Genomic DNA, 19,084 nt, shown 5'->3' on the forward strand with positions numbered 1-19,084 from the left:
TGGTGCGAGTTACACTGACTTGACTGATACATATTTTACTCCACTACATGATACCTCTGAATTCGGACCAAAATCAAATAAGTTACAAGACTATATCATAACAAGGCATAAGATTATTCTTTTGCCGGTTGAAACAGTAAATGTTTATATCACTGTGGCATTCTTACTGGGGCTGTACAGTGCTAGGCACTATGCTCGCAAACAAATTAAATCATCATTGCTCAGAAGATCTTATGATCTAAGGCCTCAGTCCTGCAAATATTTATGTTCATGTCAATTAAATATATTTATGAATGGACACACTGAAGTCAATTGGTACATTCATACAAGGGTTACAATCATAATGGCTTTCTCTAAACAAAATGGATTTCACAATTTGACTGACACCCCCACTCTGCTTTTCAGAACTAGGTGGTTTGTGGACTGATAGGAAGAAAGGACTCAGTTATTCTTTACAGGGGTGTAGGTTGTAGCCGTGTTGGTCTAAGGACATAGCAGACAAGTTACTCTTTGCTTTTGTTAACTGCAGGGTAATAGCCATACGTTTAAAAAGCAATGAACCTACGACACTGGAGCCATGCCCAACATGTTTGAAAGCCTTGGTAGGACATTCTGTTTGAAGAAGGTGCCCAGCACAAATCAAACCATATGCCTCTACATGGTGCCTAATCTCTTAGCCACAATTGCCTTATCTTCCTGCCTGTAGCAATCTGAAAAATGGTTGAAGAGATCATCATGTTTCTAGAATGATAAAAAGAAAAGGGGTGGAGGGGTGCTGTGGAGCAGGAAAGAAGTTAGGTGGAAACAGGAAAAGGTGAATGTGCATTTATCTGCATTACAGGAAGTAAATTAGACTAGGGACTAAACACAGATTGCCCTCCCAGGTGCGGTTTACTCACACAACCTGCTGATTCTTTCACAAAGGTCTCTTGAATCAGATAATATACAAAGTTAAAAAAACCCCAACAAACTAGGCAAAAATAGACAAAACAGTCACAAGACTGTCATTAGGCCTATAGTCATTATAGTTAAATGTTTGTCTCTCATTCAGATTCATAAAAACACAATTGAGTCTTCTTGAGCATGTTGATAGTGCCTCCAACACTTCACCATCATTGCCACACCTGAGTTAAGGTTTATAGCTAAAACTAAAAACAGTTTGTGAAACAGAAGTGAGAAATTACCAGAAATGGCTAACAGCCAGCAAAATTGCAGAAGACAGGATAGTTTGAATAATGGAACCTCAAGACCATAAAAAAAAAAAGAGAGAGACTCATTAACACCTGTGGAGTTGAGAGAGATTAGAAGGGATCCGGGAGATGATAAGGAGCCATAAAGTCAATTAACTCTCTCAGCACAGCCTGAATAGAAATGTCACTGCCCCACCTAGGCTTCAAAGTATGGGTGGAGCAGGAATCAAAGGGGGTGCAGCTGAACTCCCTGCCTCCACTGTGTGCCCCTGGTCATTAGGTAGCAAGCTAAAGGCTTCAGCTATTTATTTGCCTTCACTGAATGTTGTGCTGCCTTAGTTATACTGGTATGCAGGTTAGCTAGTTTAAGGTAGCTTGAGGACATCTTCATTACATGGCATCAGTGACTTAAATTTGCACTGCTGGGCCCAACTGTGCAAGTCTATTTAACCCATATACTCAATTAAAACCTGCATAGCCCCACTGGAGAAAGCAGGATAACATGTCATTATGGACAGTTTGAATACTCAGCTTTTATCCCAATGTGGAGGCATTATTTGACCTGTGGAAATATTTACTGATGAAGATGAAGCAGCATAGGCTAGAAAGAGCCCTGCTTGGCTTTCACATTGTAAACTGAGTTTCCAGGCTGCCAATTCAAGAAAAAGTAAATTTCTATATCGTTATTTATAAACATATGAACTAAGCATATTATATACAAAATTAATGGATAGACTAACGATAGACTAATTTGTGACCCAATCTGTAATCATCACTATTGTTAGTCACTGTGATTTCACACCAGCAAACTGGGAATTGATGTGACTGTGTAGAATTCTATCCCTCAGACTGCAAAGAGTGGACCACCTGTGTCCTGATTTTCAACGTTTTGGACTCTACTGTGATCAAAGGAAGCACTCGTTTATTCAACAGGGGATATGGCTCTCAACCATTTTGTAAAACCCATAAATGTCTCATTTTTTTAGTAAACATGTAGCTATTACAACTTTCTCAATCAACTCCCTCTCTGATTTAGGTCTCCCAGTGCGTGCTAACTTGTCAATTGCTTTCTCTCTCATACACTAGACACACCTTAGGGCAGGGACATGACAAATTTACAGTGTGGAAGAATGAGTTAACTTGACTAAGCAATGACTTCCTGGGTGTCAAAGCATTTGGGGATCAGCATGATCCATGGGACACAGTGGACAGCTTTGATTTCCTTGATGCTATCATACTAAGCAAGATGGTTTCAAAATGAGACTGTTCACTCATGGAGTAACAAAATGCTGCCCATAGCAAATAGGACTTTTACTTCCCTGTTGAAGCCAAGAATGTTTACAAACATATGCAAGGTTATGAAAGAAAGTAGTCAGATAATACTGAAACTGATGTTACAGTGCTTGCATCATATATAGCTATGTACTTCTATTCTGATCTGGTAGCATTTTACTCCTACTTCTCACAGAGGTAAATCACAATATACTACACAATGCAATGGAGAATCAGACTCTCCATATGGGATATGACCCAGATAGAGAACTAGAATTGACAGGTGCAAATGTTGCAGCTTGGAAAGAATGTCAGATGGTATTAAAGGGAGTTTAAGAGAGAGCTTGATACTCAGACTTTTAAAGAACAGGCCTTAACGCATTGTCTTCCCCCCCTCCCCCTTTTTGTAAGGGAACACTGACTGGGTGTGGTTATTGCACCCTTAAAATACTTTAATAGTTTGCATTCCCTTGCCTTGTCTGCCTTGACTTTTTAAACCCGTAATTAGCTTGTAGAAACAGCACTTCATCCTCAAAACACTTCCTCATCAAGGTAGTTAAGTCCTTCCAGTAGCTCTGCAAGGTAGGGATTGCTCCCATTTGACAAGTCAGGGTTGCAGAGGCACAGCTGACAGTCCAAAGTCAGAGTGCACCAGCAGAATTCCTGTCTTAGCCGAGACCATCATGCTCTCCTTCAGTGAAGAAACAACTCATGTGTCTGGTATCAGAGGACGACCTCAGAACTGACTTCTTCCTACAGCACACTTCGGTCTTTCCAAGCAAAATGAACAGCAGAATTTGAGCAATCCTTTTGCAGAGATCATTTTTTCCTATCAGAGACACAACTTCACTTTTTGGTCATTTGTTTGGTTTCTTGAGAGCGAGCTGACATTAGGCAAAGAAGTATGTTGCTGAATATGAGTAGCTCCCAAATGCTTCAGCCTTCTCTGTTACCCTGATGTCCACTTGAAGGGCATAAGCTTTCCCAGCCCTTCATTTGTCTTTCTCCAGTGGCAAAACCAGCCATTACTGTCAAAAGATCAAGCTCAGACTGACCAGAATGCTGTTATACCTCCCACTTTGAGGCTGGGCCAGGCTGGCAAGCCTGGGCCTGAAATTTCACAGCTGACATATTGTTAGCAGTATATCTGGTTCACTAGAGAACATCCTCAGGGAGGGGCTGTCTCCTACAAGCTTCAAGATATATTATTTCCTGTTTCCCTGATAAGCTGTGCAGCACAGGAAGGTGAATTTAGAAGCAAAAAGATTTAGTGCATATTAAAACCAGCTTTGGGGAAAGTCAGAACAGGGCAGGCATATATTATCTCAGCCGAAACTGGTAAACCTATGGATAAATTAATGAAGGGCTTGCATGGATATAGCACCTTTCATCCTGAAAAGAGTGAATGCTTTACATACTGCAGGAACAGGCACCTGCATAAAAGCCCTGATGAACCAGCCAGAAGTGAGCACACAATTTAGTGAGGCAAGGAGAAAAGTATCTGCTCTATTTGAAAATCCTACAGGAAATATAGGGAAGTGCACAAATTCATCAAGCTGGAATTTATCCAAGATAACAGGCATGAAACATGGGCAGAGCTTTTAAGTTCCATATAAACTACTTTGGCAAGAGCTGCACTATTCACATCATGGGGGATGAGGCAGCTGCAGGAAGAACCTGATTTCTGATCAGAAGAAATATTCAGACAAACAGCCTTTGAAATAACAGGACTGGTGTATTGATTTTACCAACACCCAAGAGAAACAGATTTTTGAAAAGGACTCCCACTGTCAGTCTGGAAGCCATCATTTTTACCAAACTGTTCCCCGCTAGACAGTGTCTAAACCATTCAATTAAGGTAGGCCACATGCTCTATGTTGGACCCTTTTTTCCTTCTTTCCCAATGGGATGCTTTTGTTTTTCCCAGCACTGCTATCTAGGCTAAGTTTCAAGCTCATCAGTAGTTCACTTGAGTTTCAGCCAAAAATGTATCTTTTCCCACAAGGGCTGATTTTCAGGATGAATTTACTTCCCTCGAGAAGGGATTTTCCTCTTCTCACTGGGAGCAGTGCTCAGTCCACTGTATCTTTGTCATCTTCAACACAGTTAGTTTAATTCATGCACAATCTGAGCAGACTATTTTGTCAGTGGACAGGCAGCAGTTAAGGTACCCTTACCGGCATGGATAAGACTGGGACAGGAGTCTCGGATTATTAAAAAGATGGCCAAGATGCAACTCAATTAAATCAAGTAACTCACTCTAGGGAGAAAATACAGGTACTAATGGGGTTTTTAGCACACAAGCAAAACAAGAACCAATGCCTGGAAGCTGCCGCAAATAGAAATGGGAAAAGAGAATGTTCAGTGCTCAACTACTGGAACAAACTAGCAAAAGAAGCAGTAGATGCTCCATCCCTTGAAATCTTCACATGAAACCGAACGTCTTTCTGCAAGATGCACATTAGACAAATGGGCTCAACAGAATAGTCACCCTGTAACATTCAAGGACCTGAGATATACAGCAGATCAGACTCATATTAAAGTCTGATCTTAATCTCCTTGGGAGAAATGCTTTACTACGCAGCAGATTAATTTGCTGCACAGTAGAGTGTCACTGTCTACATGTGCATGACATTAGGGTGCAGTAGACTAATTCACTGCCAGAGAGTCCCATCAGATACAAGTGGTATATGGCAGCGCAGTAATTTACTATGCTTAGACACATGTGTAGATGGTGACATCGGGATTAGTTTAGTCTGGCTTAAATTGAGCTGGGGTATATTCATTCAGTCGCATTAATTGCATGTGTAGACATGCCCTCTGTGTAAAAAATCCAGCTGGTACAATGATACACACAACTGCACACTGTATACAGACACACATTTGCGTATTAGTTCGTTTAGCATCATCCCTGTGAAAACCTCAAAGCACTTGAAGATAAGATAGAAAGATGATTTACGTACAAACAGGACTATGAGAGGTACTCACAGTCAGGCAAGTGGGTGGCAGAATCAGGAATGGATTTCAAGGGCCTGATTCATGACAGAAATAGCATTTACTTGGATCGTGTGCAGGGGGAGCACAGTGGATAAACAACTGATTTAATTTCCCAAGTCAAACACTTTCATTGGACTTCTAATGGACTTTGGATCAAGCCCCAAATCTCTCGTATTGCGAGACAGCTGTTCCACAGGGAAGTAATTTAGCAATAATAAACGAGGCACAGAAATGGTTACAATTGAGTTTTTAAAAAAATCAGCATTAAAATTTAAGAATAGTTTGTACCCAGAGGGCCAGTCTTGAAGTAAAATGAAAGCCCAAGGGAGTCCAACAAGTCACCAAGTGACTTAATTTGCCCATTTAAAAGTAATAGTTCAAGGAATGGTAGATGCATTTTCTCCAAGGAGACCTTGATTGCCCCTATGTTCAAAATAACCAAATTTGCTGACCTTCACAGAATGGTGCATATTTCAGATGGGTGGGGAGGTACTGCTTGTGGAGAGGCAATCTTGAAAATGATAAGGTTTTCCTCCTCGTTTTATTGGTTTGGATTGATTACATATGTTGAAAATTGCTCTTACGTGGGTGTCTTATTATTTTTCAACCTGTTACTAAGTGGGCACATGTATACCTGTGCCTTAATGTTCAGGAGACTATTTTACCACGCATTAAATCATCATATAAAAACCATGACATTACACTAATATACAGTAAAATAGTCTACTGTGCATTGTGTCACTAAAAAGCGTGCAAATGTGCTAGTGCACATTAGCACAGCCAAATGTGCATGAATGAACATGTGGACACACCCAGTACATATAGTAGTTTAGAAACTCAAGAAGGGACTTGTTTGTCTCATGAATACAAAATCAAATCTGATCAAACGCTAAGCCAAACCTAACCTATCATGGGTATTATGCAGGGAACTACTGAATATATTTTCTTCATTTGCTATCATGGTTAAAGGTTTCTTACTCAAGTATTCTTTAGTCTTAAATGTACATGATTAATTTTGCCTCTCTGAAAGATGACTCAGAAAAATGCTATTGAAAAAAGCTCAACTGAGCCTGAGAAACTGTAGGAGGGAGAGCTAATAATAGGAAGAATGGGATTGGCACCATTTACTTTTTTGCAAAATTACTGTTCTGATTTTGGTGCTATCACTCAGCAGGGACAGGCCACAAGACACCACATGGGTAGTGCTGGGAAAATAGCAAAGACTTGAGAATGAATACTGACTTACAGCACTTCACCACCACTCTGTTTTCAAAGAACAGTCAAACATTAACCTAAACACTCTTCAGAAGCAGATGTTACAATTTCACAGGAAACTGGTACAGCAGTTTCATATACTTAGTCTAAGGATAAGGGGAAGGTCAACTGTAGAGGTATGGGGCAGAAGTTCAGAATCACTCCACTGAGGTATACTCAACACAACTTGTAAAGATCACCTTCTGCTCTTTGCAGCCTGGGCCTGATAGATTCACTCCAATGGTGTGACACCTGCTTAAAAGTTAAAAGAATATTACAATGAAATACAAATGTGAATCCAAATCAAATATAAAAAGCCTGTTTCACTATATTTTGTCATCTACTAACATTAGAATAGCCTTGAAAATTTCTAAGAAATGTCACTGTAGTGCAGCAATCCAGATCTGTTTCCTTCATATTTTCATGGCTTTTGTTAGCCCTCACCTTTTCTTCCAGTGAGGAAAAAGCAAAAGCCATATCACAGCATTTCACCAATAAGCAATTTGTAGTTTACAATAAGCCTGAAACAAAACTGTTATTCTTGGAACATTATTGGAAGGTTGATTGTGTAGAAAGATGGTTTGTTCTCCAGTAGAGAGTAGAAATAAGAGGAACTTGACAATAGATTGATAATCTTTGGCTGCCTAGTAATGTCTTGGACTTTTACCACTGATATGAAAGAAGATAGAGAAATGGAAATCTATGATACTGGTCAGCATAACTTGTTCAATTGTTATAAGTAAGGACCTACTGAATTTGTGGCACAAGTAGACTGCATGGCAGCTCCTTCAATCTTGCAGGTTCCTCCATGAGCCCCTCCCCACCCCAGCCACTGATTGGCAGAGGGGCCCTGCTGCTCACCACCTGCTTCTGATTGGCAGAGGGGCAAAATTACAGCGCCGTTTTTGCCTCCTGGCTGGTCAGTATCAAGTGATGGGGACACTGGGACCCCTTCCCATTCAACAGCAGGAGGCAAAAATGGCGCCATATTTAAAAGGGTCGTTTTTGCCTCCTGGCTGAACAGGAGTGAGTGGCGAGGCCCCTTTGTCAATCAGCAGCGGGGGGGAGGGAGAGGAGGAGGGACACGTGGGGAAACCTGCAAGATTAAAGGAGCTGCCATGCCACCCACTTCTGCTGTGGATTTGGTAGGTCCCTACTTATGAGTAAAATTTACACAAAATAGGCCCACTTTCAAAGCATGCAAGAGGGCTAAAATTTTAACTTCCAAACTTACAGGGTCAGAAGCTTCTAGGTCAACATTCCTAGCTTTTGTGTACGAATTTACCACCTGCTAAAAATGAAAGGCATTTTTCTTTTCTGGTGATGCTTAAAGTGGCACCTTTAAATGGTACCTTTTAAGCATCAGACACAAATATTAAAACAATAAGATAACTATAATTTATTATAACAGCAGGAGTGCAAGAGATTGTAATTTCACAAGTACAAAGGAAGTTTTGAAGGTGTGATGAGGTTCCAATGAGGACTGTGGGAAAACAACGTTTTTCATTTATCATGATAAAGCTCCACTTTCTCCATTTTAGATTTAACTCTTGCTTAAAAGAGTAGTAGGTTATATTGATCCCACACTTGAGAGAATTCATGTGAGAATTGGAAAGGGAACTGAAGGCTGCAGAAGCAATAATTTTTTTTAGGAGCAATCAAAAAAAAAACCAAAACAAAAAAAAGGAACAAATCTCCAATTAAAGAAGGAATGGGGAAAACCAAAATTGAGTTGTAGAATTGGTACCATATTTCTTACTGAGAGAATATTTTAAAGCAGATGCAGGGAAGGAACAAAATGCATGGACCTAACCATTTTTATTGGGAAGAGTTTTTAAACTAGGCTAAGTAGACAAAGGCTCCTAACTCAGCAATCTTATGTCTGGTATAAAAAATAATACTATGATCATATGTTTCATAAAGCTTTTTAAAAACCATGAACGACCATGAATAGTTTTACTCCAGATTAGACTAACACTCCTCTCTTTAGCATTAAATAACCATGTAATTTTGCATTTGAAAGTGCTGTGTTTTGTCAGGAACTCCTGAAGAAGCCCCGAGTTATAGATTTCTCTTCAGTGGACCATGGATGATATGAAAGTATGATAATTATGATATAGCCTACCTTGTCTCATATCTTACAAGGAAGATTTTTTTTGCCCCAACACAAACTTGTCAAAGCAGGTAACGCGTGTAACTGAAATAGAAGACTGTGAAACAGGAAACATTTAGAATCACAGTTATTATTGGGATTTAAGACCTTGTATGGCTTTTAGTGAAACTTCAGGGTCAGTAAGGGTGCCAGTTTGGATAACAATCTCCATAGCTCACAACCAAGCCAAAGCGTGAGACAAAACAGATTAATATCACACACACACACACTTTTATGCCAAGTGGTTCTGCAGTTTGTTGGCTTTACTAGTTTATCATCTTTAAATTACACTGATGCCTCTTAATTTTGATGCTGTTATCTAGACTTTAAACAAAAAGGGGAGATAAAATCAGGTGACACCCTTTTTAGTTTTCCAAATGAAGCTCTACCTGCCTCCTGTTCACCACAGCATTCACAGATCTGCAGATCTCCTTACATTACCTCAAACAAGTCTGCAGAAAAAATAGGGATTTGGTGGCTTATAGTCCAACTTTACCTTAATTTCTTTTTTTACATAACCCTAGGCGAAGATCATTTAACTTCTACAGTCCTGTATATTTGCATTTTGAAGGCTCAAAGACCTCTTGGATGCATTTTATTTCACATGAAATAACACAGCAACTTTGTTCATTGTCTAGTATTGAAAATATTATGAAAAAAAGAATGCTCAAGCCAATCTGCGTCCCGTCTTGCACTGCTGTGGTGTCTCCTCCCATGTGATAGTTGTGTCATTACTTTAAAAATGAGGTAGGCTGCTGCTCTGAGCACATAAAACCCGTGTTTCATGCCTCTCATTGGGTCCCAGTTCACTTGAAGGTACAGAGTATGATGCATAGGTTTAGCTCTACAGTCACTTAGGTTTTATCTTGAGCGATAAACTAAGAAGTAGGTGGCAGAGCATTGGTGGTAGGTTAGTGGAACATCCTAGGCCTTATTGAAGGACTATCACCATTCCAGTGCTGAGTATCAGACTCTGGATTACTAAAAGCAAAGAGTCCAAGGAAAAGCAACATTTGTCAAGAATTACTCTGTACAAGAGACTTCTCTTTTAAAAGATGATAAAAAAAAAAATAATCAAGAACCCAATGAACGGTTTAGTGCAGTGATTTTCAACCATGGTACTGTGGCAACGTTGAAAGGTGCCATGGGAGAGAGAAGATACAGCTACTTCTCCTCCTCCCAAGCCTCCTTTCAAGTAGGTTAGCACTATAATAAATACATATTTTTTAAAATGGGGTGCCACTCAATTCACAGAAGACACAGAGGGATGCCTCAAATGTAAGAAGGCTGAGAACTGATTTAGTGAAATTAAAGATGAAGATACTTTTAGATCTGATGTATACCTTTTTCTGAATTCAGAACTCAGAACCTGAAATTGAAAATTGAGAGCATCTTTACTGGTAAATCTGCCATACACTGTAGACCTAGTTAGCCAAAAATATCTACTACGTGAGAAAATTCTAGGCATTTCTAAAATTAAATAGAAAATTTCTTATAACAGATAAGCTTCTTACCAATGGTCACATAAATGGTCTTGCTCTATTAGCTGTACTGTTTTACACAAGTTACATGAAACCTAGTAATTTTCTCTCAAGTCTTGTGAACATGTAGGCACACACTGAAGTGATAAGCACTCTTGTCATACCAGTGAATTCACTGGGTCTACTCAGAGCCTTACAGTTAAATGCAGTTTGCAGGACTGGGATACATGATTACAAAAACTACTATACGGTAGTGTGGAATAGACAATAAAAATGTAATGGAAACTGCAACAATTCAGTGAGATTGCCTGGAAATCAAATTCCTTTGCATCCTATTAAAGGTTAACAAACAAACAAGGTATTTTAAGCAGAAAGTATATATTTATACCACATGAAACAACTGCAAAAGTATTACATAAAGAAAAATAATGTAACAGAATTTACTTAGGTACCTAACGTACAGGCATGCTCATATCTAAAAAGTAACATTGGTAACTAATATATATATTTCTGACAAGGGTGCATTTAAGAATTCTCTAATATAGATCATTTTAAATGTGGAGAGTATTTTTTCAAGATACAGAAAAACAAATCATTATTTTACACAGGCACACCTGCTATTTGTATAAAAACATGCTTGCAAGTGAAAAGTCGCCTTAGTACTAATTCACCAGATATGCAAAAGCCAAGTAGTGTTAATTGTATTGAAAAGGTCTCTTCTCCTTTTTGCACTGGTGAGCACCAACACTGAACGGTAGAATTTTTGATCTAGTATGATTTACTTGACACTGTAACCTATTCCAAAGCAGCTGTCCTGCCAAGGTACTGTACAGCACAATAGGGATAATATGCCTCATCTGTATTCTGCACACAGTACAGTTAATTCTAGAAGCTATAAAATTAGGACAATGATTTTGTTTTGTTTAAATATATACATCAATCAGTATAAAATACTAGCAAACACTTCGCATTTCAAACAAATTTTAACCACGTCATCAAATAATGCTTTTACAGAATAAAACAATCCAAATCAATTTCAACTGCTAACAGTATAGCATCTCTAGGTTATATTTCCTAACAATGGAAGAGAACGGAAGTGTCTTAAAGTCTATTAAAGAATCACAAAATAGGATTACTGTTAGAGCAATTCAAGAATTCCCAGTCAGTACCTATCCTACGCAGTGCCACCCAAATACAGTATAAGCCATTTTAGTGTTTCTACTATCAAAAGAAAACAAAGGTCTGACAAACACATAAAAGCAAGGAAAGAAACCTGGTCATCCCTGTGGTATCAAGGTACAGTATGTCAAGAGTTTGCACTTAATGCATAATATGTACCATTGTGCTATTATACTTGGATACAACTGGTTAAGTCAGATTGAAATGGGGAATAAAGCTCTGAAATTTCCTTGCTTTTGTGGGTATATATCAGACCATTCAAGTTACTCTTCAAAACTTAGTGTCAGTTTCTTTAACATTTTTTTTCAAAGTGGAGGGAAGAAGGATGGAAGAATTCTTAATGCAAGTATAAAATACTCCTACAATCCTAAAATGGATATAAATACTGTTTTAAGGGCTAATGTGTCATTGCACAATGTATGTGGCCTGTTAACCTGTGGGTTACTGGCGTAGCAGAATGTATTGCTGTTGCGGACATATTAGTGAGAAATTCATTTAAAATAATATTCCACAACACACCACTTCTGACTTCGCACCTTCTGATTATTAAAAATGTTATGAAAAATAGTAAACATGCACAAATAGTGGCAAATTTCAAATCTCAATTGCTGCTGCTTTAGTTTTTTAAAATAAAATTTAGAACTCCAAAAGCAGAGTCTTTTTGTGTTAACATTTGTAAATGATAAAATAGAGCCATTTCAAATTCTTGTCACGTAGAAAACCTGAAGGATAAAACACTTAATTCTTGGATTTCTTAGTTTACTCCTATAACTTAAAAATAACTGAGTGCCTTAAAAATGATTTAAAAAAATTCTTCCAAGCAAAGATTTGTTTTTCCCATATATCTACAGTCTTGTTATGGCCATGATATAAATCCTTGATAATAAGGACTGACAATGGGACTGACAGACCTTTAATTAAACAGGTGCTATCTGATACCACTATTTTTTAACCCAAGAACTACTTCATAGCTTATACTGAAAGTTTGATTCATGCTCACTTTGTTCATTTAAAAATACTCTTTGGAAACAGTGTCAACTCCTGCAGATAACTCAGTGTTACCTTTACTTTAACAGAGTAAGTTGTATGTCAGTCATTCATCTCTACCCCATGCTAAGCTCTACTACTAATATACACTTCATTACCTGCTCATGTCACCATCTAACACATATCTTTACAGTCTTTTAATATAGTGTCCAGGGCTTATTTTTCACTAACAGTCTTACCAAGGCTTTGAGTTTTTTAGTTTAGTGTGTTCATTGCAATGTAAAGTGAGATGATAGTTTAGACTATTTTTCCATGCTACTTAAAAGGAGAACTTTTCACTAAGGTTTCTCCCAAAGATTTTACTTTCTTAAACTCAGATATCAAAACTAAAAAATAAAACCAAAGAGATTAGATAAAACAGTCAATTAAACATGTAGTGTACAGGCTTTGCTACTTTAAAATGCATGATAAAAGTTTAGATACAGCACATAGAACTACATTTTACAGTGGCACAACCAGATTCTAATTTCAAATTCTTGCAAGTAGGCATGAAAAATAAGCCACTGGTCATTTATTCTAACGATTACATTCAAAGCTAGCCTTTAAGAATAAAAGTTACAAGCAAAATAGTTTCATGGGCTCACTATCAGGCTACAATAGACATGTTTTAGGGTATAAAAAAGCAGACAATTCAGATTTAAATAAGACTGTGAAATCAGGAAATTTAGATTTCACTATTTAAAAAAGCACCTACAGTTACTTCCCAAACTATGGCTAAAATTAAACCAACTAACAAAAAAATCCTAGTTTTTAACAGACAAAAAGTTTGATTAAAGTATGTGGCAACAATAAAAATTCGTATGTTACTATACGACTCATTTACTATACCATAAAATATGAACAAGAGCACTTTGTGACTAATGGAAGAGCTAGTAGTAGCAACCACTTATTGTCAAACTGTCTTCAGCCCTTCTTTAAGCTTTATCTCCAAATCAGTATTGACTTCTTTTGACCAGATACATCATTTTTGGCTTGTCACACCAGTAAGTCATGTTTTACCACTTGCCATAGGCAACAGAGGAGATAACTAGCTGAGCAAACTACAAGCGGTGACATGCAGAAGTTAACTCACAAATCTGAGTACTTAGATAAAATGATATGCAAGCGCATATGAGGACAAAAGGAATGGCATTCATCATCCAAATAGGCTCATCACCCTCCACCCCATTGAACAGTAGTTGCAACAGCAATAGAAAAAGACCAAAAAGATGTCTATTCTTCAGAGTCAGCTGTGAAAGAGGTCAGCAATATATAACAGCAGCAATGGATAAGGAAGAGCAAAATATTGGATGAAAGAAATCTTGCTGAATATTTGTTCATTTACTTTTTCTGACCACAAACCAAATGTTTGCCACACTGGTTTCTTATTAACTTCAGGTACAGATGTCCTGTTCTCCTTAGATCCTTCACAGATTTGGATGCAGTCTCCCTGAGGCCTCTATAACCAAGTAAGAAAACTCTCTTTATCTAGCTTGGTGGCTGCCAGCACAGATTCCATGTCATTAAGGATGTCAGAACTCAAAGCCTCCTGCAGACTTGGCATCAGTTCCTCTCCTTCTATATTCATCCCATCTCCTTCCAGGGTCCCAAGGTCCACATTTGTCCCTGGAATGGCTTCAAGGTAGTCTGGGAAACGGTTTTGATGGGAGGGTATGTTACTTTGGCTGATACTATCACCTAGTATAGTACAAAGCAAGACCGACATTAAACACAAAGAATTGTAGGTGCAAAACTTACGATCAGGACAACAGATAAGACATTTAAGTCTTGGTCATGTTACTCATGTAAGTGATCCCATTAATGGCAATCTGGCCAGTCACACACGGCAAGCAGAACTTGACCCTAAATGTAAATAAAATATGCCTTTTCTTCTACTGTCCTATTCACTGAGCATTACCCCATCAATTGTTTACAGTAGTGTGTGTGCGCTCGCACGTGCACATTATAGTATTATACTCCGAGAAAATAAATAGATGCTGTGCAGAACCACATCTTGTTGTAAGTGAAGTGATATTCTAAGCAAGACTTAACTAAGTTTTTGTTCTTAGTCTACTAGAAGCAACACTGCTAAAAAAAGTTAATGCAGATTTAAAACCCATTTAAGCACAAGAGATGTATTACTTATGAGTATTTTCTGTTCAGACAGAACTTTCTACTTTTTTATTTATTTATTTTTTACAAATATTTGCAATAAACAAAGGAAAACAAATATATATAGGAAAAATGCATTAAAGGTGTAAATAAAAACAAACCTGTATCCATTTCATCAACACTGTTCAGGAAGTCGTCAGGGGTTCTGGGTACACTATAACTGCTCATGCTAAGCCCACTGTCTGTACTTTCATCTCTGGAGTGATATGTTCCACTATAATAGAAGAAAATAGTTAAGTGAAAGTTGAGGTCTGAGCATCTCAGAATTACACCAAATAAAAACATGAACCTTTTCAGATGAGCTCAGTGGATTTGGTGATATAACATAATGTGTTGTGTCACAGACTACTGTATCTGGTAAGTGTTAGATGTTATTTGTCTACAAAGCTTGTAGAGTAAGACAAAGCTGTCACAAAGGCACAAGAAAAAAAACGGAGACTGAAATGAAATAAAACATTCCTTTATATAACTCCTTAACGTATACATCATTTTCTTGCATGCAGCACACTCTCAAATAAGACAAAAACCTTGTTCTGGGAAGGCAAAATGAAGGGGAAAAAACAATTTTCCAGAGCCACTGCTGGATTCTGACTGCATGGCTGAACCTTGATCAGTGCTGCTCACACAACAGCTACAGCTTTAACTCTCTCACAGCAGTTGCCAATCTGGCAGCAGCTTTTGGCCGAGGTACAAGAGCCTACATAGTAGCTAGGGCCCTTATATCTCATCAACTGGGACAGATAGGACTGAGAAACAATTATAGGAACCCATAGAGAATATTCATGTGCCTGTCAGGTTAAAAGCCTTCCACCATGCCCACCCAAAAGAATCCTAGGCCCTGAGGCTTCTGGGAGTCATTTTTTATGGGGCAGGGGATAGTGTCAGGACCCCTGGTGCTCAAACCCAGGTCTTCTGGGATTGTGGGCAGAGGCCTGGGCTACAGCACCATGAAGCAGCTGGCTGGGTGCCAGGCCCAGCCTGGGCCCTCCCATGGGGTCCCAAATAGAGGATCATATATGATCCAGGGGGACCAAATGGGAGCCCACAGGACCCTGATGGGAGGGCTATAAAAATCCTTCCACTTCCTGCAGGGCCCTGTCCCTGAAACGCTTCCAGCACCTCTGTGGTGGACCTCTGTCCGACTTCAGTACAGGCAGTCCTGACTTACAACTGGTTCCTGAAAACAGCATCTCAAGCTGAACTGTTACAACTCAGAACCGATTTTCCCATAGAAAACAATGTTATAAATGGGGGATTGGTTCCTGAACCAAGGCCTGATACCCCTATTTTCACCAAAAATGACCTAGAATTTTGTACTCAATCAATTATAGATGAATAATACAGCTCCATTAATGTATCTATATTGTAAACAGCAATCATATTGATTTGGAAGGACTTCTTTGAGGTGACTTTGCTGGACTTTTTGAAGGTCTCTTGTTTGGACTTTTTCATAGATTTCATAGACATTAGGGACTGGAAGGGACTTTGTGAGATCAAGTCCAGCCCCCCAACTACAGGCAGAAAATCAGCTGGGATCAAGTGACCCCAGCAAGAAAAAAAGCCACATGCTTTTTTTTTGAAAGAGTCCAGAGTAGGTGCTTGTACCACCGGGGGGGGAGGGGGGGGGGTGTGTGGAGAGAGTCGGTACCAGACCCTTGACACACACACCGTAAAGAACTTTTTTCTTATGTCTAGTTTAAATCGGTCTTCCTGGAGTTTATGGCCATTAGACCTTGTTAAGCTTTGGGGAGCTCTGATGAACAACTGTCCTCCCAGGTCCTGATGTACTTCTCTTATATAGTTGTAGGCTACAACCAAGTCCACCCTGAGCCTTCTCTTTTCCATAAAGAAGAGTCCCAAGTCCCTCAGCCTCTCCTCATATGGCCTGCCATCCATGCCTTGGATCATATGAGTGGCTTTCCTCTGGATTCTCTCAAGCTTTTCCACATCCCTCCTGAAGTGGGGGGCCCAATACTGGATGCAGTACTCCAGCTGTGGTCTCACCAGGGCCAAGTAAAGTGGGAGGATGACATCCCTGGTTTTGCTTGAGATGCATTGGTGGATGCACACCAGCCACAGCATCACATTGGTGGCACATATTCATCTTGTGGTCAATCAAGACCCTCCCCAAGTTTCTTTTGGTCATGGTGCTTTCTGAAGGGTTCTTGGCTGGAGTCTTCTCAGGAGTCTTGGCTGCAGGTTTTACTGGAGTTTTGTCTGCTTTCTTAAAGAAAGTGTCCAAGGAAGTTTGGACAGATGTTCTCTAGGGAGATGGGCGATGCAGTGAACTTGTTTGCTGGCATGGCGTTGCATCAGATCAAGCGTTTTAAAGTCGAAACTGACGTCAGAAAGTTGAAACGGTGTCAATTTATAAATGTTGTAAGTGCAAGATGTTGTAACTTGAAACGATGTTAGTCAAGGACTGCCTGTTCTCCTGCTACTGTCTTTGACCCTCCAGCCCTGTTCCAGCACTGCCTATAGCCTTGCAACCTCTACCTTGCCCCTCCTTACATCATCCTGTGTGTTGGACTTAGCTCCTGACTTTTGGCCTGGCCTTGACCACGGACCTGCCTGATCCTTGCATGAGCCATCAGATTTGGACTGATATCTGGTACTGTGACCCTCAGCTTGGCTTCTAGACCTATGGGATTGCAGACCCTCAGCTTCTGAGCCTTGAACTCCCACATACAAGTCATACCTGTGATACAGGCCCTGAGTCACCTATTTAGCCCCAAGCAGACCCCTGTTGCCATCAGTTGTCTTAGCCACAAAATTAAGCTTAGTCTTATCACTCCCAGTCTTGGATGGTTACACTTCTTTGCATGAGCCTCAAGAACTGACAGACATTGGTGCTGACTGTTAGATCCATGCAGCAAGAATATGGGGGGCAAGGGCTGGGCAGGGGAAACAATGACTCAAAAAAGAAAAAAAAAAAAAAGAACCATAGCTGATCACCATTTGCAGTAAGTCTGCAGAACTCCTTGCCACAAAGCAAGAGCAAACCATACCCTTGGCAAATCTGTCTGTCTCTCTCTCTGCTGGTCCCTGCAAACTTCATGGGTATGACCTGGACAGGGGGGAAGAGAGTGGAGCTGGGCTCAAAAACCAGTGGTATAAAATACTGTATGTCCAGAAGCCACATTAGAGGTCGTAATACCAGGGTCAGTCAAAATCTGATGGTTCATGCCAGACTGGGACAGCTCAGCTACATTCAAGGTCAAGCCAGAGGTAAGGAGCCAAGGAATCCAGCATGCAGGACGAGGGAGGCAGGAGGGAGGTACAGGAGTCCAAGGCTAAAGGCAGGGAGGGTCTAAGGAAGAGGGGAGACAGGAATAAAGCAGGATGGTCCAAAGTAGAAGCAAGGCTGGAGCAAGGCACACAGGAGGCAGGAGGGTCTGAGGCAGGAGAGGGAGTACTAGAGCCAGGGAGTGCTGGAAGTGTTGTTGCAGGGACAAAGTCCTTCGGGAAGTTGAAGGGTTTTGTAGCCCTACAACCAGGGCCTTGTAGCTACCAGTGCTTCTCCTGGGTCGCATGATCCCCCATGGGAGGACCCAGGCTAGGCTAGGTCAGCACCCAGCCAGCTACTTGGTGGTGCTGCAGCCCAGGCCTCCACCCATGAGCCTGGAAGACCTGTGTTCAAGCCCCGGGGATCCAGACAAAGTCAGCTTCCCTGCTTAAATGACAGACCCCAATTTTGGGGGACAGATTTGGTGGTGGGGGAGGCAGGATAGGTATGTACACTACACAAGTAAATAGGATACTACTTTTGCCTTTACAAGAGGCACTTTTTAATGAGATATTCACCATATTAGCTGGTCATACCACCCAGTTTTTAGATCACATTATCTGAGGAGGAGACTTCACATGCTCAGGCAGAACACTGTGCACAGTTTGCAAAGCAAGTATTTTATGTTTAAAGACTATCAGAACCACCAGTACAAAGCTAAGTAGCCAAAAAAATAAAACCGGTGTTATTCTGGGCACAGAATAATTGAAAGTAAAAGGTTAAAACCCCTATTAATGTTAAACATATTAGAAACTAAGGATGCAACTAACATTTAAAAATACCTGTTTAACCTCCTCTAATTCTATCAGTTAAAGGATTAACCAATAACACAGTAGCTTGGACATAGCTGCTGCTGGGAGCTGCTCCCAGCTTCTGGGGCCCTTTGACTAGGGGGAGGGGAGGAAGCGGCAAGCCCAGCCAAACAACACAGCCCAGATGAAGGCCTGGGCTGGGAGGGAGGGAGCACCTGTGAACCAGCAGCTAACTGCTTATTGATGAGTCATTAGGCTGCTGCTGTTTGTCTCTTAGGTTATGGGTACTAGTGCCCCTCTCTGCTCCCTGCACTGCTGTCTTC

The 19,084-nt window shown here is 40.1% G+C and overlaps 1 protein-coding gene across 9 annotated transcripts in view; it reads right to left on the minus strand.

Annotated features, from left to right (window-relative positions):
* Positions 1-10,705: 10,705 nt before the first annotated feature.
* The window catches only part of YAP1 (Yes associated protein 1), a 124,545-nt gene continuing 116,166 nt past the window's right edge, over positions 10,706-19,084 (minus strand). For 6 of the 9 annotated variants that reach the window (XM_025214698.1, XM_025214691.1, XM_025214692.1 and 3 more), the window contains 2 exons: positions 14,825-14,937; positions 10,706-14,249 (listed from right to left, as the gene is read on the minus strand). In XM_025214698.1, coding sequence (XP_025070483.1) covers positions 14,011-14,249; positions 14,825-14,937 — 352 coding nt within the window. In that variant the 3' untranslated portion in view covers positions 10,706-14,010. The remainder of the gene's footprint in view (positions 14,250-14,824; positions 14,938-19,084) is intronic. The other 3 variants (XM_006032937.3, XM_025214695.1, XM_025214694.1) reach the window with 1 other exon arrangement.

The sequence above is a fragment of the Alligator sinensis genome, unplaced genomic scaffold (genome assembly GCF_000455745.1).
Source record: "Alligator sinensis unplaced genomic scaffold, ASM45574v1 scaffold40_1, whole genome shotgun sequence".
Classification (NCBI taxonomy): domain Eukaryota; kingdom Metazoa; phylum Chordata; order Crocodylia; family Alligatoridae; genus Alligator; species Alligator sinensis.